The sequence below is a fragment of the Ctenopharyngodon idella genome, chromosome 11 (assembly GCF_019924925.1).
Source record: "Ctenopharyngodon idella isolate HZGC_01 chromosome 11, HZGC01, whole genome shotgun sequence".
Lineage (NCBI taxonomy): Eukaryota > Metazoa > Chordata > Actinopteri > Cypriniformes > Xenocyprididae > Ctenopharyngodon > Ctenopharyngodon idella.
In genome coordinates, this window is record NC_067230.1 from 15991950 (window position 1) to 16019112 (window position 27163).

General features: G+C 37.7%; 2 protein-coding genes across 4 annotated transcripts in view; both read right to left on the bottom strand.

Moving 5' to 3' along the window:
• itga7 (integrin, alpha 7) overlaps positions 1-1723 on the bottom strand; it is a 30165-nt gene extending 28442 nt beyond the window's left edge. Inside the window, exon 1 of one of the 2 annotated variants that reach the window (XM_051913291.1) lies at positions 1355-1721. In XM_051913291.1, coding sequence (XP_051769251.1) covers positions 1355-1539 — 185 coding nt within the window. In that variant the 5' untranslated portion in view covers positions 1540-1721. Of the gene's footprint in view, positions 1-1354 lie in introns of both variants that reach the window. The other variant, XM_051913292.1, reaches the window with a different exon arrangement.
• A 3128-nt stretch (positions 1724-4851) lies between these two features.
• On the bottom strand, positions 4852-26826 carry elmo2 (engulfment and cell motility 2). Of its 2 annotated transcripts, none has more exons than XM_051913155.1 (21): positions 26602-26826; positions 23469-23548; positions 21925-21965; positions 21119-21191; positions 20286-20336; positions 19999-20168; positions 18740-18839; positions 18167-18318; positions 17873-17951; positions 16327-16377; positions 15785-15907; positions 15298-15417; positions 14992-15096; positions 13571-13679; positions 10623-10759; positions 10377-10540; positions 8616-8728; positions 8430-8537; positions 8270-8352; positions 7638-7715; positions 4852-6333 (listed from the first exon to the last, which is right to left on the bottom strand). In XM_051913155.1, the coding sequence occupies exons 2-21, from the start codon at positions 23544-23546 to the stop codon at positions 6133-6135; spliced, it is 2136 nt and encodes a 711-aa protein (XP_051769115.1). In that variant the 5' UTR covers positions 23547-23548; positions 26602-26826; the 3' UTR covers positions 4852-6132. The 2 variants fall into 2 exon arrangements, with proteins under 2 accessions (XP_051769115.1, XP_051769116.1); XM_051913156.1 differs by having other exon boundaries at positions 18173-18318; positions 26602-26825.
• Positions 26827-27163: the final 337 nt, after the last annotated feature.

The window sequence follows — 27163 nt, forward strand, 5'->3', positions numbered from 1 at the left end:
AACACTGTCTAACTGCTGTGATCATGTGACTTATAGAAGACAGTCCTGACTCGTTCTTATCAACTATAAGGTGAATATGCATGCATTTAACTTGGCAACACCTCCATAGTCCACTTTAGACGTTCTACTAACTATAAGTAACTTTGCAAGCACATGTCAACTAGCAGTCATTAGAGTATTAGTAGTAGACTATGTTTATTTTGATGCTCCCCAACAGACATTCTACTGACCATATGTAACTTTACAAGACTATTTCAGCTTATTCTACTAACCCGAACCCTAAACTAACAGTCTACTAATACTCTAATGCGAGTTAGTTGACATGTCGTTGCAAATTAGTAGAATGTCTAAATTGGACTATCAAAATAAAGTGTAACCTTTCATTTTACTAGAGTTCCTTGAAGGAAGTGAACATACTTTATAAAGTACAACTGTTATCAATAGATTCTGGTGTCTTTTCACCTGTTTTCTGGTCCAGCAGGTGAAAAAGGGGCGTCCGATCACATGATTTGAGGAATCATTTATGTCTGGAGCTGCAGGGACTATAGTGAGCAACAATAAGAGTGATTCTGGCCTCTAATAATAGTTGATAATAAGCAGTGAGCTCAGCTCAGAGTAATGCTTCTCACTGTAACTCATCTCATACACACACTGTATGTCTGAGAACAGAAGCGTTCAGCTTCAACAGAGTCAGATGTGTTTGATCATATCTGCTGTGTCACCGACTGAACATCATCCTGAATATTAACAGATCCGTCTCTGAACGCAAAGTCATTCAGGATAACACACACACACACACACAGATGCACATGTTAAATAGACAATAACAGCCTTCATATGTTATTTATTAAGTATTGCACTGATGAACAGTGCTGCTATACAAGATCATGTTTCAAGTCACAATCATTCTCGGCATTGAGATCTTTTGCCGTCTACATGAGCTGAATCAATAGTGCAGGACATGCGCTAAAAAAAAACTGATGTTCATCCTTAGTATTTTTGTCTTGTTTTCCAGCACAAATATCTACACATTCTTAAATCATGACACATTTACTGGAGAAGCAAAATGAATGAAGATATTAAGTATTGTTTACTGAAAAAAGTGTATGCCTAAAATAAGAACAAATATCTGCCAATGGCGTCAGAAAAATAAACTGAATTCGAAGATCTTTCGGACCTCACTGGCAGATATTTGTTTTTAAATTGTATACATTTTTAATGAAACAAGACTTAATATAATATGTAATTTTGCTTCTCCAGTAAATTTGTCTTGATTTAAGAATGTTTAGATATTTGTCCTGGAAAACAAGACAAAAACACAGAGTCAGAAATCATATTTCACAGTCAGACTCACCAGCTGTGAGGCTCAGGTGTGAGCTGCTGGTGTAAAGCCAAAGAAAAGCCGAAGAAACTTCCCTCCTCTCCCTCCTTGATGAGGATGGTTGTTGTGTCCAGGTTGAACGCTGAGATCCGGGAGCAGAGCGTGAGCAGGAGCAGGAGTCCAGCCGTGCTCCTCTGCTGTGTGTGCCAGACGGACATGTCAGAGTTCAGCAGCACCTACAGTCCTGGATGAGTCCAGATCACCGACACAAGACACTAGAACGTCTTCAAAAGTGATCAGTGTCTGTTTGCTGCTGCCAGTCTGAGATCGGCTCCAGCCGGGAGTAAGACTGCCAAAGAAAGACTGCACACACACACACACACACACACACACACACAGAGCCGTGAATAGACCACCCACACCCCCCTCAGCTGACATCATCACTCAGCGATCCGTGGCACATTGATCTGGATGTGACCAAACGCTGAAGAATACCAGGACCCGCAGCTGCAGATCTGTGTTGAGTCACTCCACCAAACTTACATTTAAAAAAGGTGAATTTTACTCCCTGTAACCTTTTGAACACGCCATCAGACACAGAATGTGAAAGTGTCATTCAGTTGCACTGAGGCGTCTCAGGCTACACCTTACAGAACGTCTGTTGTGAAACAGATACTGGGTTGATTTCTTACAGTTCATGCTCAAGGTCATGACGCTGCAGTGTGATTATTGGGAAGAGAAGTTAATGCTGATATCTGGATTAGGGCTGGGCAGTATGGCGATGTTGTTACCACGGTATAAAATCGTTAAAAGATTTTGCTATATTGTGTATATCGCAGTATGTACATATATAGTGACACTTTAGAGTAATGAAATTTGGGATGTGCTCGATGTTAAAAAGTGTTATTAAGCACAGTAAGCAGTGAAAAAGAACTGACTTACACACAGCGTAAGTGCGCACACAGAAAGCCGCGTCTCTCAGCATGTGATCGTGAACTCAGTTCTCTTTCACGTCTTATTTCGCTTGAAAGGTCGAATACACATGCGATTATGTCAAAATGCCCATCGTGTGCAGTATTCATGTAAATACAGTCGGTTCTGTCTCAAGTGAAAGTAAACAGTTGGGTGTAAACCAGATGTGTAGACGTTTGCTCTTAAAGTGACAGCAGCCTAATAAACCTGCTGCTCTGTGTCATTAATGTCAATCAAACAAGAGAGAAAATAACTTACTGCTCTTGACTGAATAACTTTTTTTTAGCTTTAAAGGGTTAGTTCACCCAAAAATGAAAATAATGTCATTTGTTACTCATCCTCATGTCGTTCCACACCCGTAAGACCTTCGTTCATCTTCAGAACACAAATTAAGATATTTTTGATGAAATTCGACGGCTCAGTGAGGCCTGCATTCACAGCAATGACATTTCCTCTCTCAAGATCCATAAAGATACTCAAAACATATTTAAACATATTTCATGTGAGTTCAGTGGTCCAATCTTAATATTATAAAGCGACGAGAAAACTTTTTGTGCGCCAAAAAAACAAAATAACATTCAAACAAAATAATATTTTGTTTCGAATCAGTGATTCGGAGCGCCAAAGTCACATGATTTCAGCAGTTTGGCATTTTGACACGCGATCCGAATCACTGATTCGAAACAAAAGATTTGAAGCAGTGTTTTGAAATCAGCCATCACTAGATATTGTTGAAAAGTCGTTATTTTAGGGTTTTTTTTGCTGCACAAAAAGTTTTCACGTTGCTTTATAATATTAAGATTGAACCACTGTAGTCACATGAACTGATTTAAATATGTTTTGAGTAGCTTTCTGGATCTTGAGAAGTTAAATGTCATTGCTGTCTATAGAGACCTCATCGGATTTTATCAAAAATATCTTAATTTGTGTTCTGAAGATGAACGAAGGTCTTACAGGTGTGGAACGACATGAGGATGAGTAATAAATGACATTATTTTCATTTTTGGGTGAACTAACCCTTTAACAAGAATAAATTTATATTTAATTCACACAGTGAAGACTATGCAATATTTAATTTTTACATTTGATTATTAAATTTCTGTACTAATTCTAACTACACGTTAAATAAACCTATTGTACCTGAAAAAATGTATTTAATTCATATTTTTGTTAAATTGTATTTATCCTATTGTTTGTAATTTGCTTCTTTTTTCTTATTTTTAATAACAGAAATGTGATAAATACAGCGTGATATATATCGTTATCGTGAAATAACATTTCTCATAGCGTGAAATAAGAATTTGCTCATATCACCCACCTCTAATTTTGATAAATATCTAGTATTCAAAAATCATCTGTTTAATGTACAAAATCATCACCTACCGACAAACCCAATGAAACATAAGATAAAGTGATTTAAATAAAAACATGGAATAAGATTGAAGATTTGATGAAAGAATGATGTTGAATTTTGTTCTTGTTACAGCGTAATTATACATTTAAGTACTGAGTAATATTAATTAACAACATGTACTTACCGTAGGGTTAGGAATAGGGTTTGGTTTAGGTTTAGTTGCATGTAATTATGCATAATTTACTGTTATTACTACAGTAAGTATGTGTAACAGGTGTTAAATTTTTTATGGAATCATGTTAATATACATTTATATTTTGGTCTGTTCCTCACACAAAGCAATGAAAACGTGTGTGGACGACTCTAGTACTTTCAAGATACATTTGTCATTTCTGCTAGCATCCACTCTTCATTTTATGCATGTGAACATTTATCTCCTTTTGTGCCCAATGAAGAAAGAAAGATGACATGAGGGGGAGTAAATGAGTTAAGAGTTCAGATCAGATCCCACTGATACAAACTGATGCAGCTGTAATGAGAAGAATAAATGATAAAGAGAATGTAAAGATGCTTTTGTGCTGTACTCTCGGCCCGGCCTGTCGACAGTGTCGTGACATGTGGCCACAGCTGTTCCCATGAGTCATGTGACCTCCCCTCTTCCTCTCTAGCCTTATGCAACCGTCAGTCAAGATTCCACAAGCTGTAAACACGTTTCTGAACTGAAATGCACACGGAAAGGTGCTTGATATTCAGTAGGGTTAATAGTGATAATTCATATATAGTAGTATTATTAGTAACAATAAGGTTAGTAATTAGTTAACTACATTACTTAACTAATGAACAATAGTATTTTATGAACCCAATGTTAATTTTGAACATAATTAAAATCCAAAGTTGTATTTGTTCATATTATTTAAAGGGTTATTTCACCCAAAAATGAAAATTCTGTCATCATTTACTCACCCTCATGTAAGGAGTCATTTACGACACGCTGTTGAATTATCAGAAAAATAATGCACACCTGAGGTGGTAATAGGGTTACGACACAAAGCGCAGTTACACATCAGGTGTGCGTTATTACCCGGATTCAATGAATGTACACCTTCATAGATGGTTTGTCCATAACTGCATTTAATAGTGGATGTGCAGCACAGCTCAAATGATGTATGAAATGGATAAAAAATCTCAAGTAAATATCAAGCTATGACTTTAACACTTTTTATTATTGCACACAAATCCATTGCAATTACTGTGATAAAGGCAGCACAATATATACAGTTCATATACAGTGGCCTTTAGGAAGTATTCACACCCTTTTGTTACGCCGCCAAATTTTAATATGTTGGAATATTTTTGTATACCTTCAATAACAATGAAATCAAAAACAGGAAAATCAACTGGAATCTTCTCTGTAATGAGAAATAAAGGGGAATTAATACTTTCTGAAGGCACTATATAATTATAATGTGTACTAATATTTCAAACCAAATACTGATACCTGCCACTAAAACATTCAAAAAACGACCAGCCTTCACACAGGCTTATAATGAAGCAAATAATTATACCTCTGTTAGTGATCCATCTCTTGTGTTTTCAACCTTCAAATATGAACGCCACCAGAGAGAGAAGACCAACATGTGTAAATACCATCAGCAGGCATTTCTCCTACTAAACGAATTGAGCAGTCATGTTTGGATACTATAACAAAGAAATAACCCAAAAGAAGTCATATGGCTATTATCACATACAGTTTTTAAAGGACTGTATTGAACGCTGATATCACAGAGCAGCTGCAGTGCTTCAGTTCGTCCTGTTAAACATCAACTACGAGTCAAAATTCAGCATAACAATACGTTTCCATCTTCTTGCTCTTTTCGTTCTTTCATGCAAACTCCTCAATGTATCATATAGTGTCTTTCACATCAAGTACAAAAATATATATTTCTATTGACAAAAGCAAACGTCAGTAAATATTAGTTATCTTCGGACAGATCTGTGGGGTACAAAGTTACTAATTGTTCAGTTTTGTTACTCGTATAAGCTTTTAACATCACATCAGCACATGGACGTAGATGCCTTACAATGTTTAAACACAGAATGATGTCTAAGATACTGTTTCTGCAGGGCTTTTCTTCGACTCAAATACTTGAAGACAGAAGAACCGCTTGTTTTTCTGCCTTACAAACATTTGAAAAGGGACTGAAAAAATACTCTCGTAGTTCATGTGTAGTATAGGCACATACACTAGCTTAAAGGTGAAGTGTGTCATTTCTGCTGCTTCCGCACCTTTCGTCCATGTTGAACTCGGTCGCGTCAGTAGTTTACGTGTCGGGCCGCTCAAACAAACAGACGTCACACGTCAGCACGTCAAACTACCAGTGACGGACTTACAGTACATGAAATTGGCAAGAAAGTATCTTAGTGACACACTTCACCTCTGAAGAGTGACAGACACAGAAAAACACTGATTAAATGGACAAACGTCTCATCCGTAGTTATAGGTGAAGTTGTACGTGCTGGGCTCTTTCGGCACAGGGGGCGGAGCCTCGGGGATGGTGATGTTTTCCAGATCGAGGAGGCGGAGCTTCATTTCCATGCTCATTAGTGTGTCAAGGTCACTTCGTGTGAGGTCGCTGCCCAGCTCCTTCCCCAACAGAGCCGAGAGTCCATCCGTCCAGATGCAGTACTGCTCGACAGACACAAATGGCTTTAACCACAGAAATCATCTGCTTTCCAAATTTAAAATCACTGTCCATGATTATTCCCAGATTTTAATGGAGGATTTAACATATTCTGTGTTGGGGCCATATGGGTACTTCTATTTGGGCCAAATATCACAATTTTAGTTTTACTCTTGTTAAAATGTAAAAAACTCATGGCCATCCAAGCTTTAATGTCCTTGAGGCAGTCCAACAATAATTTTAAAGAGCTGGTATCTTTTCGTTTCAGTGGCAGATGAAGTTGAGTGTCGTCTGCATAACAATGAAACCAAATGCCATGCTTTCTTAGAATTGATCCTAATGGGAGCATGTACAAGGAAAAAAGCATCGGACCCAGAATAGACCCCTGAGGGACTCCACAAGGAAGGGGCGCCAATGGGGACACAAAGTCTCCAAGGCAGACAGAAAACTTTAGAAAGTCAGCGAAAATATTGGAGGTTGGTGAAATAATGCTAATAATTTTCTGGACTACTGTATAAGTCACATTTTTTTTATAATCTAAAACGTGCTGTGACTTCTATTACAAAATGACTTATATAATGCATCAAATAAGCAAAAAGTACAGACTTAAAGATTTTTATAGACATTTAAGTATTCGCTGTGTTTTGGTTCATTTTTGTGACGTGCTCCAGAAAGAAGTTCACAGAGACCTAGACGGCAGAAAGCGCTGATTCCTGATTGTTATATTTATTTTGGGTTTTAATCACTGCTGTAATTTTCTACACTATAAGAGGTCCCTGGCCCCAAAAAGATTGAGACCCTCTGAACTAGAGGTCTCCATAAAAAGCAAACTTAAAAATGAATTTACAATAAATGAGTTTGGATACTGTACATCTCTGAAACTTTCATTGCTAACTAACTACCAAAAACTAAAGCAATATTTGATTCTTTACCTCATGACCACTCTTACTCTAAAATGAATTGCTTAGAAATGTTGCCATTTAAGTTTTAAGTTTAAGTTGTGAGGGGCCAAAATGGTCAGAAACGGCTGACCATCAAACAAAGGATAACCATTAACTAAACTGGACACAGGTGCAAATCATCTTTAACCAATGAAACAAATAAGGAAGAAACACAGGAAGTGAATATTAGAAGAATGAAACAAAATACAAACTAAGAGTCAATGGAAGAGTTCAAAATAAGAGTCCTTGGAAAACAGGACAGATCAAATGTGACAACTATACAGAATTTCATTTTTTTTCAATTTCAACAGAACAAATGTCATAATTGTGATTTAACAGTTAAAAGCACTGCTGTTTTTCAGACTCACCTCATATTTGTTGGGCGCCACAAAGTTGAGAGCTTCATCAGGATCATAGAGGATGGAAAATGCCAACTCTAACACTTCCTACGAACACAACACCATTAAAACACTTCAGGCATTTACATATCTATGTGATGTTAGTCAGGGGAATATAAACAATTTACTGTGTACGATTTACTATTACGTTCCCTCGATTTATAAATCGTGCGCATGATTTAGCCTACTATTTTTTTCCTGCATGTCATGTGTGCGGTACCTTAATGTTCGTATAATTAAGAAAAAACTTTAAAAAAAACTGGATGTTTTGAATTACATTCAGAAATAACGTTTCATAACTTAATGTGAACGTTAGCAAAACGTTCTAGATAAACTAAACAATTTAGGTCTAAGAGGGAGAAAAACCTTGACCAGACTCGCCAGGAACATATTTAAATAAATTAACATTTTTGTTTCATAAATGTAATAATGAGTTATGAAGACTTGACAGTTTAAGGGACGCATGATGCAGAATATGCAGTGAAAATAAAACCCGGTAATGTGCTGCGAAATCCTGTGAAACACTCAAAACAGACAGTATCATGTCAGATCTATCAGTTCGGTTCAGTTGTGCTCTGGAGAAGATGAAGTCAGTGTTTTACCTTGTTCTGTTTGAGCGCGCTCTTCTCCTTCATGTGCGGACAGTCTTTCCCGGTCAGCACGGCTTTCATGTCCGACACAGGAACTGTGAGACAATTACAGAGTTTTAAATACACTGTGCAGCGCATGCCAATAATATTGAGTGGTTTTATATTGACTCACTCTTATCAGTGAGCAGCTCAAACGGCACTTCACCCTGCGGAGACTCGTCCAGATCCCCATAGTGAAGGACCTTGTGATTCAACGACAGGCGGCAGAACCAGAACTTCTCTGTGAGAGGAACCAAAGCCAAGATCATTAGACAGACTCATTAAATGACTAATGTCGGCAGATGTGAGGTTACGTCACCTTGTCTCCGTCTATTGCCGAGTTTGCGGAAGCAGCTTCCCTCACACAGGCGGTTGAGTCGCTGCTGTTTGATCAGCTCCAGAATCTCCGGCTGGATCCGCTCACGGAGCTCACTGACGGTCAACAGAAAACACACATGTAAGATCAGCGGATCTCAATCCTTCAGATGGTTCTGTCTCTTCTTGAGCCGTCTGATGGTGTAATTCTCCTGTCATCTGTTTACTCTTTCTTTAGTGGCTCATCTGTGCTGGTCAAGTGAAGACGAGCTGAGCAGCTCTGTGCGTCGAACCATCTGCTAACCTTTACATACTGTGTGCTGTGGAAGCCCGTTTCTGACACATAAGAAAAATATCATGCTTTGGTAAATCATAATTATGAAAAAAAGTCAAAATTATGACATACTAAGTCGAAATTATGACTTAAAGAGTCTTAAATTTAAATTCTGAGAATTAAAAGTTATAGTTATAATGTAAAAAAAGTTATAGTTATGACAGACTAAGTTCAAGTTATAGCATAAATTGAAATTATGACAAAAAAATATGACATACTAATTCAAAATTATTACATTTTAACTTTTCATCTCATAATTATGACATTTAATTGTGACTTTTTAAATCCTAATTTAGATTTTTAAGTCAATTTTGAAATTTTATTCTCATAATTTCAAATTACTGTCATAATTTAAACATTTTGTTATATAATTTTGACTTTTTATGTAACAATTATCTTTTAAAGTCACAATTTTGACTTTTTGCCTCATAATTATGACTTAAGCCAGTTTCGACTTACTATCGTAATTTCGACTTTTTAAATCATAATTTTGACTTTTTAACTTAATTTCAACTTAGTACGTCATAATTACAACATTTCATGTCATCATTTTGACATTTTATGTCATAGTTATGACTTTTATAGTCAAAATTTTCTGTCATAATTATGATTTACCAGAGGATGACTTTTTTTATCTTATGTGGTGAAATGGGCTTCCATTGTATATAATAATGTTTTCAAACACAATTAAATATATTACAAAATTATTGTTTGTAGAGAAGAAATATACAAAGTTCCAAAGAAATGATGCATATAAAAGTAAAATGCTCAGCAGACAGGCTATATGCATATTAATTTATTGTTTAAAACACTTGATCAGTCAGCAGTTTTTTAATTGTACAAGTTAGGGAATATTTACATCTGGTCACTTCATGGGTTTTCTGAAGACAACAGGCGGGCATTATGCTAATTAGTTACAAATCTACTCAGGTTCTTTCTACTTCATTTATCTTTGAAACTTTGTAGATCTTTTACATTCACAAACAGCTTTATTACACACTGCATTAAAGGGAATATCCCAAAAAGCATAATAGGGGCACTTTAAAGTCACCGTGAAATCAAAATTTACATGTCTTTTTTTTTTTTTTATGGAATATTTATTTTAAAAGATTTATGTGTGCATCATTATTATTTATGTGAATCAAAAACATGAATGTCCCCTCTTCCATAAACCTGTCACTCACATGAGATCACAGTAATTAGCAAACGACAGCGATCCAATGAACCGCCCTACATTTCTTCCCATTCGAGAAGCTGTTTAACTCACAAAAATGATGGTCGCAATTTTCATTTCACGCTTTATCACTTTAAAAATCATAAAGACCTATTATTTAATTTCATTTCCTTCAAAAGGCATTAGATTAGCGTGTTAACTACATCAGACTGATTCTGAGATAGATTAGACAGCTCACTAATGTTCTCTTGACTCACATTATGGGAGGCGACTGGAAGTCGTCCTGGCTCATTCTCTCAGACTGACGCAGACGCAGGATCTCCGAGTAGCTCAGACTGCGCAGTTTGACCCGCAGCTGTTCCAGTGATGGCGGTTTCATGGCCAGAGCTCTGGTGATCTGCTCACGCACAACCGTCATCACCTGAAACACACACACGGTGTTCACTGATGCAAACATACACACTGCAACCCGTCTGTCCTCTAGCTGACACACACACACTCACCTTGTTGAAATCTTCCGCAGTGGCCCTCATCTCCTTCCACGTCTTGTTGAGCAGTTGTATGCAAACGCAGAAGAACTCTTCCCAAGCGCGCTCATGGGTAAAAAACATCGGATGGTAGTCGTTGCACCCTTCATTCGCTGCAGAGACAAATGAGTTTACGTTACATCACAGAAATACACACGCTGTAGAAACATTCATCATTCATCACTGTGATCCGATCAAGCAGATGGGATTATCAGCCAATCAGTGTTTACACTTATCAACATTAAGAGGCTAACTTATTTCCCATAAAATATTTAATGGAAAAATGGCCCTGGTGCAACGTTGACCTGAAGTGTTTTCAGTTGCAGTTTTAAATCTTGTAAAACGAGAAGGAGAAGATTGCAAATAATAATACATTAAATAGACGGTGCGATCGAAACGGTAAAAAGAGACATATAGGTCAGAAATCATTGGGAAATTTGTGTATCTTTTACAGACAATGAACGGCTGTTAGAGGTGTTACGGTACATGTGTTCGCCCCGAACCGTCACGGTTCAGTGCGTACAGTCAGACGATGAATACAGCCAGTCACAGGTAATCCACACTCCAATCCAGAAGGGGGCGTGCGCAGTAATGCAACAGTGTTTGCTAACCGCCAGAGCAGAAGAAGAGACAATCTACGCATCAACCCATTCGATTCATTTTTGTGACGCGCTCCACAAACTTCACAGAAAGGAAATCGAGGCGGCATTCTGTTTGTTTTCTTTATTTTACAAAATCACAATGTTCACAGTGTTCATAAATAAAAGTATTTAACAGTTTATAGTTTCGAATGATGTCTTACTTTTATCTGTATGACCATTAATGACAGAATATTTTAAGTTGTTTCCGCTGTTATAATCAGACAAAATCATTTGGAATTGTGCCGATTTGAGTCGTGAAGTCTCACTCCTACAGTCCAGTGATGAAATCTGCGTGTCCTGGAAACGGGAAGCCTCAGGTGCCGCTTCACTTGCTGTCTCCTCATGGAAAGGTGAAGTAGGCTCTTTTTCTCCTTCTTGCTCATCTTTCTGTGATTTCTTGAAAAAGCGTAATATTGAACTTTGTGCATCCGCCGTTCTCACCCCATATTAAGGAACTCTTACGCGCAAGGTAAATGACAGCATAGGTTACACTCATCAGGTTAATCAAACCAATAAGTTTGAAAACAGCAGCATTGGTCAATCTATCGATTAGAGTAACAAATCAACATCAAATTAAATTTTATTTTTAGTGCTTCATACACTAAAGGAGGCTGTACTGTACCAACTACATCAGAGGGACTAAATGCACTACTGTCTGTTTAAAATAAATGAAAAGAAACCTAGCACTGGGGATTTGTTGCTTTTTCCTGTTGTACGAGCTCGTATCGAACCGTGACCCCAAAACCGAGGTATGTACCGAACCGTGACTTCTGTGTACCATTACACCCCTAATGGCTGTGCAACTTTCGAGCACTAAAGCAAACTTTCAACTATATAATCGTTCTACTCCGTCCTCGACTGTGTCACAAAATCACCCAGCTATGTGCAGCGATGTTGTGACGTTGATATGTGAATGCAAATATGATGCTAGTTCACTACATCTGTAGCAGGACAGACGTTTACACTTGCCTTTTCAATGTGTATGTGGACAACATCCCGATACAGGTCACATGTTAATGCCAGGTGTAAACGAGACCAATAAGAATCTTTTTTTAAGAATTCAGGTCAATAATCTGAAACAGCTCCTTAAAGGGTTAGTTCACCCAAAAAAAAATAATGTCATTAATTACTCACCCTCATGTCGTTCCACACCCATAAGACCTTCGTTAATCTTCAGAACACAAATTAAGATATTTTTGTTGAAATCCGATGGCTCAGTGAGGCCTCCATCGCCAGCAATGACATTTCCTCTCTCAAGATCCATTAATGTACTAAAAACATATTTAAATCAGTTCATGTGAGTACAGTGGCTCAATATTAATATTATAAAGCCATGAGAATATTTTTGGTGCGCCAAAAAAACAAAATAACGACTTATATAGTGATGGCCGATTTCAAAACACTGCTTCAGGAAGCTTCGGAGCGTTATGAATCTTTTGTGTCGAATCATGATTCGGATCGCGTGTCAAACCGCCAAACTGCTGAAATCACGTGACTTTGGCGCTCCGAACCACTGATTCGACACGCTGATTCATAACTCTCCGAAGCTTCATGAAGCAGTGTTTTGAAATCGGTCATCACTATATAAGTCGTTATTTAGTTTTTTTGGCGCACCAAAAATATTCTCGTGGCTTTATAATATTAATATCGAACCACTGTACTCACATGAATTGATTTAAATATGTTTTTAGTACATTAATGGATCTTGAGAGAGGAAATGTCATTGCTGGCTATGGAGGCATCAGATTTCAACAAAAATATCTTAATTTGTGTTCCGAAGATGAATGAAGGTCTTACGGGTGTGGAACGGCATGAGGGTGAGTAATAAATGACATTATTTTCATTTTTGGGTGAACTAACCCTTTAATGCCTGGTTCAGACTACACAATATCAGCCTGATTTTGGCAAGATCTATTTAACGTAGGGTGTCGTGGGGATTCGTAACGCCGATGGGCATCGAGACACTAGAATCAGTCGTTTCATCTCGTATAGCATTAGGCTGGTACAATCATTGTATGATTGTACCAGCATGAAAGTTTCTGAACTAGATATGTTCAGTTTTGGAGTTTAGATCAGCCACGCACCACTCAACCCTCTCACTTCTCATTTAGCTTCGTAAGACATTGATTTTTCCACTGCAGGGTTATTACTATCATCTCAGTGACGATGGATGAGTAAATGATGAGAGAATTGTAATTTTGAGGTGGAGAATCTGCTCTTAAGGGAGCCTCAACATCTCATTCAGAGTCAACTGAGGAATCGCAGACATCGCAAAACACTTACGCAGTTCTCCAACCTGTAGAATATCACACAGCATGCGTGTCAACTCAATGGCACAGCGACCAAATGGGCACTCGTGTTTATCTTCTCGACTGCTGTTTTCTAGAACAATCTGAAAAACGAAAGCATGACATGTACAGGCCAAAGGCATTATCAACAGGGACTGTGAAAAAGGACAGAAGGGAGAATAGGAAGAGGAGATGGCACCAGAAAAAGACACAAGTGACAGCAGACACCAGAGCATGTGCATCGCCAACATCATAATGAAATAAAGCAGAATGAAAACTAGATTTCCAAATTTAGCATCTGTATTCCCAGCTTCACACAAACAGAAACTAAAGCATGATTGCTTGATGGACTTGATTGCGTGTTTGATCTTTCGTTTACCATATTTGATAAGCTATTAAATTAATATCTATCCATCATATAAACTGATCAATCTCTACAGAAGACGTGCATATATAAGCATATATAATATATTTATGTTCCACAAAAAAAGGATAAAAAAGTCAATAAAATCGAAACAAGATAACACAAAAAGTTATGCAAGAATGGCGTAGCGATATGCCAATGCGTTCGTAAAATGTAGCATTTTATGGCAAAATTCAAAATGGCCGACACCCAAAATGGCCGACGTGGGAAAATTGGCTGTTATTCGACTTGTATGCTGCACCGAATCAAAAGAGACCAGTCTCGTTTTGGTCAAACTGTTCAGAAGTTATAAAGAAAAATAGCCATTTTCATATCTCCTGACCACTGGGCGGCACCGAAACTGTGCAGTTACCGTCAGGTCATGGTTGTCATAACACACACCAAGTTTAGTGTTTCAGGGATATAGCTTCATGTCCAATTTGGCATGCTCTTTTTAGAATTAGTTCACAAGTTATTAGAAAAGCTTGACTAAACAACTTTCAAAATTCCATGTTTTTGTGTTGGCATGGTCTGAAGATGATCTGGTTTAATTTTTGTGAAAACCAGACATACGATCATGCAGAGTTCGAAAAAGTAGGTTTTTCAGAAAATTCTATTTGGTAGAATTCATTCGAATCATCTTGAGCCAATGAATCAGAGGCAAACCGAATTTTGTTTCTAAAATGTGATACTGCAAAGATCGACATTCAGTTGCACTACCTCTCTTTTTCGCAGCGATTTTTATTTCCTTCTTTCCGTTTTTGTAACTCTGGCTCTATTCAAACAAACATGCTTTGGCGTATCGATAATGTTACTTGGGTTTGATAATGGGAACTAAATTTTCAGCATTCCAGCTATCTGGCAAACACTAATAATATTATATTAATGCAATATCATAATGTATTATTCTTTTATTATTATCATTATTATAACCAAACATTTTTTTTTACACATTTACAAAAAGGAAACAGTGCTTAAAAAAAGAGATAATGGTTATGAATTTGAGCTCTTACCCTGATATACGTGTCCTGATGCAGTTTGGCGAGGTACAGCATGTTGTCGAGTGCCAGCATTCCCGGGGGCGTCTGAGTGAAATCCATGGCAGGATTCACAGGATTCTGTGCACATAAAGCACACACAACAGCACATCACTATCACTGATCACCATTAACCATCATCACAAACACTTCGACACATCACTATCACTGATCATCACACACATTAGCATCTGTTTCGGAAAGGGAATTTAATTATCTCTTGTAATTAAATATCACCTTCTAAAAGATCACAGGTTATGACAACAAACAGACATCACTCACGGTGAAGCCCAGCATCTTGTAGTCTTTAGTGTAGATTGCTTTTCTCTTTTCTGTTCCGCCTGGATCACTGTCTCCATCAAACGCGATTCGTCGGAGCTCAAATATGATATCTCTCTGTGTCTAAAGATAAAAGAGAGGTCGGAATATAACAAGAATATAATTATATAATTCAAGCTGTTTGAAGAATCTAAAAGAATGCAATTTTCATTCTGGGATTGACAGAAGCAATTCAGACTAAAGCCTAAATCCACCTTTAACTGATTTTTAGGAACTTCTCTTGTAATTTAGTGATCAATGTGATTATACAAGAACATCAAGACCTGAGTTCATATCCTCGTCTGTAATATTTTCATCATATGCATGAATACTGAAGACTTAAGGCTCAAGCAGCTGTCATGCACATTAGATGCCATTTAACACTAATTCATTTGAATCATCCCTCTATTAATCGTAATGAAAAGTGAACATTTTCAGACATAAAGCTCACCTGGTCATTGGGGTCCATTTTGGTCATCATGCGCTCCTCCAGAAGGTTGAAGGTCAAAACTTGCAGCACGTATAGCTGATGTGCCATTTCAGCTTTGACGGGTCGATTCCCACGGATGATGTGCTGGAAAACAGGTTGTCGATGCTGTTACTCACAGAGGTGTTTCCTAAATCAACACTCTCATTATCACGCTGCTTCTGAACCACTACTAACTGATGATCCTATACACACATGGGCGGAAATTGCCTACATTTTCGTGTTTAGATCCCTTTTTTCTTCTTTCATTACATGAGGGGGCAGAACATGGGAAAATGCTTAAACACGAAGATCCTTCATTAAACCTTCAGAGTTTTCACCTGCTGTTTGCTGGATTTGTCACTAGTGATATCACCTGTGATTTACACCATCACATTTGGATATGTGTGCTGTGAATCTGCAGTCCTAATCGGTTAGCTGTTTAGCAACTGATAGCAGAATATGAGTGGCAAGGGGAATCTGATGCCATTACGTGCGGATCACAGCTACAAAAACCTGACACTTACGTTTAGTATGATGCCACGGAGGTGTTTCTGTGCCAGTGTACTTGCCATCTCCTGTCATAAACACACACATACAGAGTCAGCAGGTCTGTGAATGTCTAAACCAGACTCCAAACACAGACTACAGATGGAAACACTGCAATAAATATGCAGTGTTGAGAATGTTTTGAGAGCATCCAACAAATTGGTTAAGTGAATGAATCAATGACTCCTACAATTCAGTTTTTTGTCATGCTGTTCTCTGTCTGATTATTATAAACTTTTCTTTCACAGACTCACACAATTCTACAAATCTGCCTGTCATCTTTTACTAAAAGAAACATTTAGGGTGTGTTCACACTTGTAGTTGTGGTTTTCTTGGTTCCTTTAGTCCGGTGTTCTGACAATTTGTGCTACCCTGTCAGATTTTGCTACCTCACATTGAAACAGTGGGTAGTAAAATCTGACAGCGAAAAATGCTACCTATCAGATTGTGCTTCCAGCGTGATATTAACGTAGTTTATGGCTTTATTAACTTCTACACCTACCCCAACCCTAAACCTACCCTTATGATAAAGTAAGTACAGTAGTGGTAGCACAATATGATATAGCATTAATCATTAGAACAAGTATAAATCGATAACGAAAAATGCTACTTATCAGATTGTGCTTTATTAATGTCTACACCTACCCCAACACTAAACCTACCCTTACAATAATGCAAAAATACAGTAATTTTGTGTTATTTATCATGACAAAAATGATGTAATATTGATGTGCGCACGTGCAGAAAAACCCAGGTAGGACAATCTGACGGGTAGGATGAAATGTCAGGACACCGGACCAAATTGATTTTGTGTTCATATTTCAGTGAAATGCTTATTCAAATGAACCGCACTAACAGAGCAATCACACCAGAGTTTGCTTTAATCGGACCAAATCTGCAAAGCGTGAACACGCCCTTATATGTGGCAACAGTAGAGGTCGACTGATTGATCGGTTTGCCGATTAATTGGCACCAATGACCAATTGCTGAAACAATTGGTTATCGGCAAAAATCCACACCGATAGTTTTTCCGGGTTGAGTCCGTTGTTGGAGCAGCTGAGGAGGGTTCACTATCATTATATAGTGCGATAACGACCTCTAGAGGCGAATTAAAAATCACTGACGCCTCATAGTGTTTGTTTTGATATTTCGGCTAAATTTCTTATCAGGCCGATAACGATAACATTAAAATGAACATATATCAGCTGATACTGATACGGTGGCCGATATATCGTGTATCCCTACTATATTAGTGTAGTTTATGCCATCTGTTACTAAAGCAGGATGGATTCTGATTGGCTGTCAATGTTTTTTATCGTTATCAGCTGGAAAAATAGTTCCAACAACATCGTTCCTCTCTGCCGTTATCATTATACTTGTGGTGTGGACGATTTTTAGGACTATATCTTTATTGACATAGTTAGTGTCCTTGATGAACGGGTCTTTCATGTCATCTGTTAAACATGTGAATGACAGCATGTCCTACTGTGAATGGACCTTTTAACAATGACAGTGTGTGTTCACCTGGCGTCTGTCCTCGGGGGTTTTGAGGAACAGGGCGTTGATGAGAGCAATGGCGTACGTCTGGATCTCCTGATTGGACCTGCAGAGTTGATGGTACACACACAGTTAGAGGTATCTTGCTCTTGGATTCCAACACTTCTGGACTCTAGATCACATGTCACTGTCTGGAGCTCTGGAGGTTTTTATTACACATCTACTCGCGTTCAGTGGCTGTGTGTGCGTGCGTGCGGGAGAGAAGCACGTGACCTGCGCTGCTGTGAGTGTGTGCGTGTGTGTGTGCGTGTATGTGCTCACACTTGCAGGTGTGCGATGAGCTGCGCCACAGTGATCTCCTGCGCCACGCGCTGGTACAGGCTGTGGCTGTTGAGCACCATACTCTCCAGGATGGCCAGTGAGCGCTGCAGAATGGACACGTCCACCATGGGCTGGTTCACGTAACCTGCGATCTGTCACACACCACACTGACATGACTATTACATGACATTAACACCAGTCTACCAGGCAATGTAACTAAATATTGACAACAAATCCATCTTCAGACAGGAAACATCCAACAAATTGGTTGAGTGAATGAATCAATGACTCATAAACACAGTCACATGTTTGGTTCCGTAACAAATCAGCGACAAACAACATCCATTCATCATCTCTAGAAAATATTTTGTCTAATGCAAATGACCTATAAACAAGACCATGGACTTGTGGGATGCTAAATATACATTCAATTAAATCCTGAAATAACGCATGTTCTGAGGAGATACACATACCCATTTTCAGAAGGACACCTTTCAGAGAGTAAAAGTCAGAGTTCAAGTTGAGAAAGGCTTCTTTAGAAACAGACAGACCTGTTGTACGTGTTTTACTTGCCTGTTTGATGAAGGACATAGATATCAGATCCCAGGACACGATGCCGTGATCCATGAGCTCCAGAAATGCCGTGAGAGTGAAGGCCAACATCTCCCCAAAACTACACACATAAAACACGCATGACAGCACTGAAACACACACATCTTGGAACAGGGTGAAGAAATCATACTTCTTGAGTCTATTTAAGCTTACAAACAACTACAAGCACAATTTTAAACAATAATGAAGGGATATAGGTTGAAATATATACACACTAACATTCAAAAGTTTAGGGTCAGTAAGATTTTTTTGCTTTTATTCAGCAAGGACACATTAAATCCAGACAGTAAAGAGTTACAGATTCTATTTCAAATAAATGCTGTTCTTTTGAACTTTCTGTTCATTAAAGTATCTTGAAAAATAAAATGTATGACAGTTTCCACAAAAATCTGAAGCAGCACAACTGTTTATAACATTGATAATAATCATGAATGTTTCTTGAGCAGCAAATCATCATATTAGAATGATTTCTGAAGGATCATGTGACACTGAAGACTGGAGTAATGATGCTGAAAATTCAGCTTTGATCACAGGAATAAATTACATTTTAACATATATTCAATTAGAAAAAAGTTATTTTGAATGGTAATATATCAAGAGGTAAAATGTTGTCATATTTTTGTGATTGGCCATTTAATACTGTAAAGAGTTTACAGTAGTGGTCAAAAGTGATGTCTGGCCTAGGAAAATTGACATCTTCACCCTATATTTAAACACAATTAAAAAAAATTGTTAAAGATTTTGTGTTAAAGCATATTGTGTAGTTGTGCTTGGAGTCAATTGTTTTATTTGTGATAATAATGCACTGAAACATGCCAAATTGCGTGACGTAATTTTTGGCCAGCCTGACATACAAAGAAATTATGAACACATGCAAAAACAATAGAGAATCAAAGAAATATTAATAACTGATTATGTTGTAGTCAATGTTTGCTTTTTCCTGTTTTTCTATGCATTTATTTGCATAGTAAAATAAAACCAGTAGCTGTAGTTTGCCTTTTTTGCCAAATAATTTTGTCAGATAAACACCCTAACCAAGTTTAGTGTTTTGTTGTTCCCTAATATTTAAAATATTTAAAAATATTTTCCTCATATTTTGATGGTTTAATCGAACTTATAGGGTCATTAAAAACAAATTCCACTTTTGAACACTACTGTATATGAGCTGCCGCCTCATTAAGCTCATCATGTGTCCGTTTGTCTGTATATGGGACACATACTGTGTGCCGCTCTCCACCAGCCGCGCCAGTGTCGCCAGGCCTTCCATGTTGATGAACTCTGTGGCGAATGTGGGGTCAGCTGAGAGTTTAGCGAGCTCTTTCAACGCCTCCAGACGGGCGTCGATCCCATGAGACTGGATCCGCTCCAGCAGCTGTCGAGCGGCTCGCATCTAACACACAAAACAACCCAGTTAACATCAAGCCCTCACACTATTTCTGTGCCGATCTTGGGGAATCAGAATTCATTCCAGTCCAGCAGAACGTGTGGCGATTGCTGTCAGACTCACAGGAGAGATGGCCAGTCGGAGGATGGTGCCGTTTTTCATTTCACTACGGCTCTGAAAGACAAAGACAGATGGAGATTGATTAAACTCCCGTACCACTGAACAGAAAAATACCTTCTCCGGTTAGAATATTATTTATATGTTATGATGATTAAATATTGATAAAGCATATTATGTTTTTTGTACTAATTATTTAGTTAGCAATGTGCAAAAACAATGATCAAATATCAGTTCTGCTTATCAGGTATCACACACTGTATACTCATATTTTTCAGTCACGTGACTGGCGAGGAGACCTGGAGAGCAAAACATCCACAGAACTGCAGCACAGACCTGTCAAATTTCCATCTCAAAAGAAGAGAAACAAAAATATGTGAACAAAATGCAAGTTTTGGGTACTTGTGGTCTATATACGGCACCTGCTGCAGTATTTCAATCACCAAAAACAGCAGGACATTAACGTGAAAAACACTTAAAGTGCCTTAATGTACTAAAAGAGTGATACTGAAATTCAATATACAGCTTATTGATGAAGCATACTATATACAGGTGAGCAGATGAACCCAGAATATGAACGCAAGTGTTTTCTTTACAATGGTTCTCTATGTGTGTTGCGTTTATATTCTGGGTTCATCTGCTTGCTTGTATATAGTATGCTTCATCAATAAGCTGAATATTGAAGTTTGGTCTTACCAAATTAGTACTTACTACAAAACTGGTAAAAATGAGGCTGATGGAGGAAAGGTTTTGCCCTCCAGGTGGGCATTCTTATAAGTGTGTGACGTAACGTGAAAACTATGAATATCAGTGGATCTCCAGCTCCAGTTGATCTTGACCTGTTCAGTGATGTAGAGCTGCGGCCCGTCAGCGTAACGCAGGGCGAACTGCTCCGATCCCGACAGAGACCATCTACAACAAACATAACACAGATTCATGTCACCTGGTCCAGCATTTCAGTCCCTGTGACCCAGAAACACATGTGGAGCTTCATGCGCTAAAGAATCACTGCTTTCTAATGATGAATTATGTTTCTACTCAAAACCGCGGCTGAGAAATAATCGCCTAAACATTGGCTTAAACCCTAGAGAGAACATTATTTTTTCATCTATTTTGCTTCCATATCATGTCTTCTTTCAGACTAGTAGAAAGAAAACATCCAAAATACACATTTAAGTCTTTGTTTTATTGCACTTGATCTGTTTGCGTCTGTAGATTTCAAATTCAATACATATTTTCTGTTCTGGAAATGTATGCAAATTAGTGCACTTTTAATTAGACAATAACTCATTTGCATGTTTAAAAATACAATTTCAGAAAACATGTAATACAAAAAATGTTTGCAATACAAACTGAAATTAGAGATTTTTCACAAAATAACTACATTGTGATATAAACCATTAGTGGGATGTAAAATAAATGCAAAGCAAGTCATTACATGATCTAACAGAAGATCTGTCACCTATACCATTCACAACTTCTGATAATCAAAACTTTTTTTTTTTTGCGTACCATACTGTACTGTACCGTACCGCTCGGTAGAAATGAGCTATATGAGAGACGTGAGTGTGATCTGCAGCATGTGTGGATTCAGCACACTGTCAGTGTTTAGCTTTAGCAGCAGATGCAGGACAGACTGACTTACCCATCACACACTTCTCTAATGATGGACGCCAGCGGCTTCTTCTGCAACACACACACACACACACACACACACATTACAGAGAATCTCTTTAATCAAACAGTACATGTAGCTTCTGCACAAATACTACAGAAATTACTAGTGGTCGCCAAGACCTATATATCAAAAACAAAAACAACTTTATTCAACAATTTCTTCTCTTCCCTGTCATTCTCCTACGCTTTTCACATTGTAAACACAGTTCAGCGCTTCCAGGTTCTACGTCAGAACGCTGACTCATTACTGGCCGGCGTTCAGACGCAGAACCTGGAAGCGCAGAACTGTCTATACAATGTAAAAAGTGCAGGAGAATGACAGGGAAGAGAAGAAATTGTTAAATAAAGTAGTTATTTTTGTTTTGTTTTTGCGCACAAAAAGTATTCTCGTCTCTTCATAACATTAAGGTTGAACCACTGCAGTCACATGACTGTTTTAACGATGTCTTTAGTACCTTTCTGGACCTTGAATGTGGTATTGCTTTCTCTTGGGGATCAGAAACCTCTCAGATTTCAACAAAAATATCTTAATTTGTGTTCTGAAGATGAATGAAGGTGTGGAACGACATGAGGGTGAGTAATTAATGACAGAAATTTTATTTTTGGGTGAACTAACCCTTTAATAAACAACAATCAGAAACATTAAGAACTACACACAGGAATATAATGTTGACGTGAGACCAAGAACTGAGAAAAACTAAGGGCTGAAATACAAAGGGAAGATAATCAACAGAATCAGAAACAGGTGCGCAACTCATTAACAACCAAGGAAACTAATAACAGCGGTGTTCGAAATCATCCCCAATACCCTCATTCACTATTCCCTATATTATGCCACTAATATAGTCCACTTGATAACGTCCACTATGGTTTTGGACACCACTACAAATGGCTGTTCCCTCAAATAGTGCCCTATTTAAGGGTACGGGGCGATTTCAGTCACAGCCAATGACTAGGAACTCAAAACCAAACTAAAACACAATGAAACTAACATACTCCTGACACAAGAAGTTGCGATTCAAAGTTTATTTTACAGATTTATTTTTTATCAAGTTCACTTTTTTCATATTAATTTTTCAAATTATTTATTTCTAATTTAGCAAAATAAATATACATTTCATTTCAGCAACTGTTATGCACATGTTTTTTTTACTATCTTTAAATTAGTGTGATATCATTTATATGACCATCGGCCATCAAAAATCAATCTCAGTCGACCACTAGTAATTACAGACATTATTTTTACTATTAAATTCTCACAGATGAGCCTGTAAGAGGTTTCACTATCTCTCAGTCATTTTCTTCTCCCTTAATTATGTCAGTAGTGGCTGATAACTGTATTTACTGTGGTATTTTGACTGAAAATTTCACCATGGTTACTTTTTAGTAAGAAAAGAAAAAATCATTGTGTGCTTTAAGAGGACAGTGCATTGGTCAAAAATGTCAGCAGGTCAAACAAAAGCACAAAACAATCTGTGTGTTAGTAATACTAGTAGGAGTAAAAAACAATACCTGGTCAATTTCGATGAGTTGAGCGTTTGCACCAGGCCACTCGATGGCCACCTTCACAATGTCTGATGGAGGTGGCATGACTGAAACACATGATCACACGTCAATGACACACTTGTCTCATAACAGCTAGTCGTTGCAAACCAGCAAACATTTGCCACATATTTAAACAGCAGAGTGTAATGGCCATATACAGTTTCTGCTCTCCCATTGGTAGTCTCCGCATCACTTCACTGCTCATTTGCATATCTGTCGCTTCGCCAGCGGTCGGCAACTCTCACAGAAACTCGATGACGTGCGGTGGCTGTGAATCGCTGAACACACATCAGTACGCTACACACGACCACATGGACAGGCCACTGACTCTTTCTTATAGAATGTGAACAGAGTTTAAGTAAAGCTGATGTTATAGCAAAGATGAATTTGCTGACTGTTCTCACTCATGTGAGTCCATATTTTTCTTTCTCTAAAGTAATTTAGTAGAAACATCTGTGACAAAATGAATACCAGTGAAACACAACAGATAGCTCCATCAAGACTCATGAGCTATGAAAGAGCTGTTTTTACTGTCTACTTCAGGAGTGTAAAACTGCACACGGCCCTGCAAACCCTAATTAAACACACATACCTGTAGTTTTCAAATAAACCTGAAGGACTTGATTAGCTGGATCAGGTTTAAAGCAAAGGTTTTGCAGCCCTGGTCTAGCTGTTTTCATCTGTGAAAGTGTTTGTGTCTGTGAATACTTATTCAACTTCCAATCATAATTTTTGACTCAAGATTTTAGTTAACACTTTATTTTACAATGTTACACATCTTGTACTTCACTGATTCTTGAGATAAGGGACAAAACATGTGCTACACACAAAACCACCCTTTATGTTAAAAATAAATAAATTCATCAAAATAAAAATACTTAAGTTACATCTAAAGGAAATCTGGATACTCAGGACATTCATTGCTTTTATTTTTAAATAATTTTGTTAGTATTATTTAAATACATGCTCTATACTTGGAAAATACATGTAATTTAGCCTGTCCTCAGAAAAAACATATACATTTAAATTGAAAGGCAGAGATCTGCAATATATCAAACAATACAAAAAGTAAGTCTTAAATTATATTTTCAACAAAAAATGCCTATCAAAGTTGTGTCCTCACTTTGCGTCAACTCCGTCAGGATTTTTTTATAATTGTGAATAAATCAGATGTCATGGTCATCTTTAACTCTGAGGAGCACTTACTGTTTCCTGCTCATTGTGGATCTCACAGTAGGACACATAGTCCTAGAAGTTTTATATTTTTCATATTTTATACAAACAATGTTAAAGTCTCTGCGGTCACAGCTTTAACATGTCAACTCCGTCATCCCGGTGTAATAGTTTCTGTAAATAGTTGTGGAATAAATCTTGGCATTTTTGATGTTTATTAAGGCAGCTACAACTGAGAAAGAAAACACAATTTCTCCACTGTAAAACACGTGGTTAAGGCGGTCAAAAATTCAATTTTGTCAAAAAAAATTCAATATTTGTCAACTCCGTCAGTTTTTGTCAACTTGACAGTATTTGTCAACTCCGTCAGTTTTTGTCAACTTGTCAGTATTTGTCAACTCTGTCACTTTTTGTCAACTCCGTCACTTTTAGTCAGCTTGTCAGTATTTGTCAACTCCGTCACTTTTTGTCAACTCCGTCAGTTTTTGTCAACTTGACAGTATTTGTCAACTCCGTCAGTTTTTGTCAACTCCATCAGTTTTTGTCACCTCTGTCAGTTTTTGTCAACTTCTTCAGTTTTTGTCAACTCCTTCAGTTTTTGTCAACTTGTCAGTATTTGTCAACTCCGTCGGTTTTTGTCAACTCCGCCAGTTTTTGTCAACTTCTTCAGTTTTTGTCAACTCCTTCAGTTTTTGTCAACTTGTCAGTATTTGTCAACTCCGTCGGTTTTTGTCAACTCCGCCAGTTTTTGTCAACTCCATCAGTTTTTGTCAACTCCGTCAGTTTTTGTCAACTCCGTGAGTTTTTGTCAACTCCGCCAGTTTTTGTCAACTTCTTCAGTTTTTGTCAACTCCTTCAGTTTTTGTCAACTTGTCAGTATTTGTCAACTCCGTCGGTTTTTGTCAACTCCGCCAGTTTTTGTCAACTCCGTCAGTTTTTGTCAACTTCTTCAGTTTTTGTCAACTCCGTCAGTTTTTGTCAACTCCGTGAGTTTTTGTCAACTCCGTCAGTTTTTGTCAACTCCGTCAGTTTTTGTCAACTTGTCCATGACGGAGTTGGCACAAATTACATATGTACATTTTTAGAGAAAAAAAAATTTCAGAGAAACCTGTTCCCTTACATGGTTCATTTGTCTACAAATATATCAGTTTAAAAATAATGTATTATTAAATAATAAAAACTAACTTCTAAAACATGTTTTGTCCTTTATCTCAAGAATCAGTGACTTACTAGTAATAACAGTAAAGTATGCATAATTGCAAGCAACTAACCCTAAACCTAACCCTATACATTAATTAACACTACTTACTCATATAATTAACATGTAACAAGGACAGCTTTAAATAAAGTGTAACCAAGATTTGAAAGAAGTTCTATTTCCTAAGTGAAAATGAATCACCATGGTTACTAAACAGACAGGATTCGAAATTAGAATGTCTCTGTTACACAAATGAGCCCTCTATGACATAATCGAGATGACGTCACAACTAACCGACTACAACAATCAGTGTGTTTTCTTTGAAATTATTCTTACAGATGTCAGTGTAGCGCACATCGAAATGATCTTTAACACTGTAACTGATGTGCTTCAGTGGTGTCTGTTCTATTAATGGACACAGATCGAGATGAAAGAATTAAACACAATGACAGTCAATGACACTGATATGACAGTAAACACGAACGTGCGCAGATCTGATGATAGGCGTCGATATAATGTGAATTAAAATCGCATCGCATTCGGCAGCGTTCACACACATCACGCGTTTAACTCCGCAATCATCACACATGCATCGATCATAAAATGTCAAATTGATGTAAATCTGCACGGAATCTTCATCTGAAGGCATGCAAACAGCGCAAATATCATTCTGACACCGCTGTCATGCAGTATGCGAGGGTGTTTGTCATGTTTATGTGATGTTCTTACCCCAAAACGAGCGATAAAACAGCGATGTGTGTGAGCTGCTGTTCAGATGGAGGCTGATGGGCGGAGTTTACGCCATTACATCTTCATCACCGCACTCTTCTTCATCCTGATAATCACATTAATCTGTTATATACCTCTGATCGCGCTATATGATCCAGCACAGAGCGCGCATTTATCGGTGTATTGTACATGAATGATTCAGCCCTCCATCTGATCCCGCCCTCAGCTCACACCAGCCAATCAGAACACAAGCTGCAGTGATTGATGCGATCAAGTTCCGCCCTATGATTCACTGCAGCAGCAGCAGACATCATCAGTCCATGACTAGATCTGGTTAACGACTTCATGACTGGTTGGATCGAGACAGATGGGTAGAGTAGCTGGAAATAAAGTGACTTAAACTACTGCTGTGGAAAATAAAGGCAGAAGTGGATGTATTAAACATCTCAATCATGACCTGCTCTACAGTAATACATCTTAAGTAGAATTAAATGTAAAAATACTAACATTTACTTGTGCAGTTTCCAGTTGAAATACTACTCATTTATCATGTTAATGATGA

Bases quoted from the DNA above. Each gene is read 5' to 3' on its own strand.
- elmo2 (XM_051913155.1), bottom strand. From the start codon at position 23,546: ATGCCACCTCCATCAGACATTGTGAAGGTGGCCATCGAGTGGCCTGGT. The intron at 17,952-18,166 runs GTGAGCACATAC...TCAACTCTGCAG, and splicing joins CTCATCGCACACCTGCAAGT to GTCCAATCAGGAGATCCAGA. The intron at 15,097-15,297 runs GTGAGTGATGTC...TTATGTGCACAG, and splicing joins ACAAGATGCTGGGCTTCACC to AATCCTGTGAATCCTGCCAT.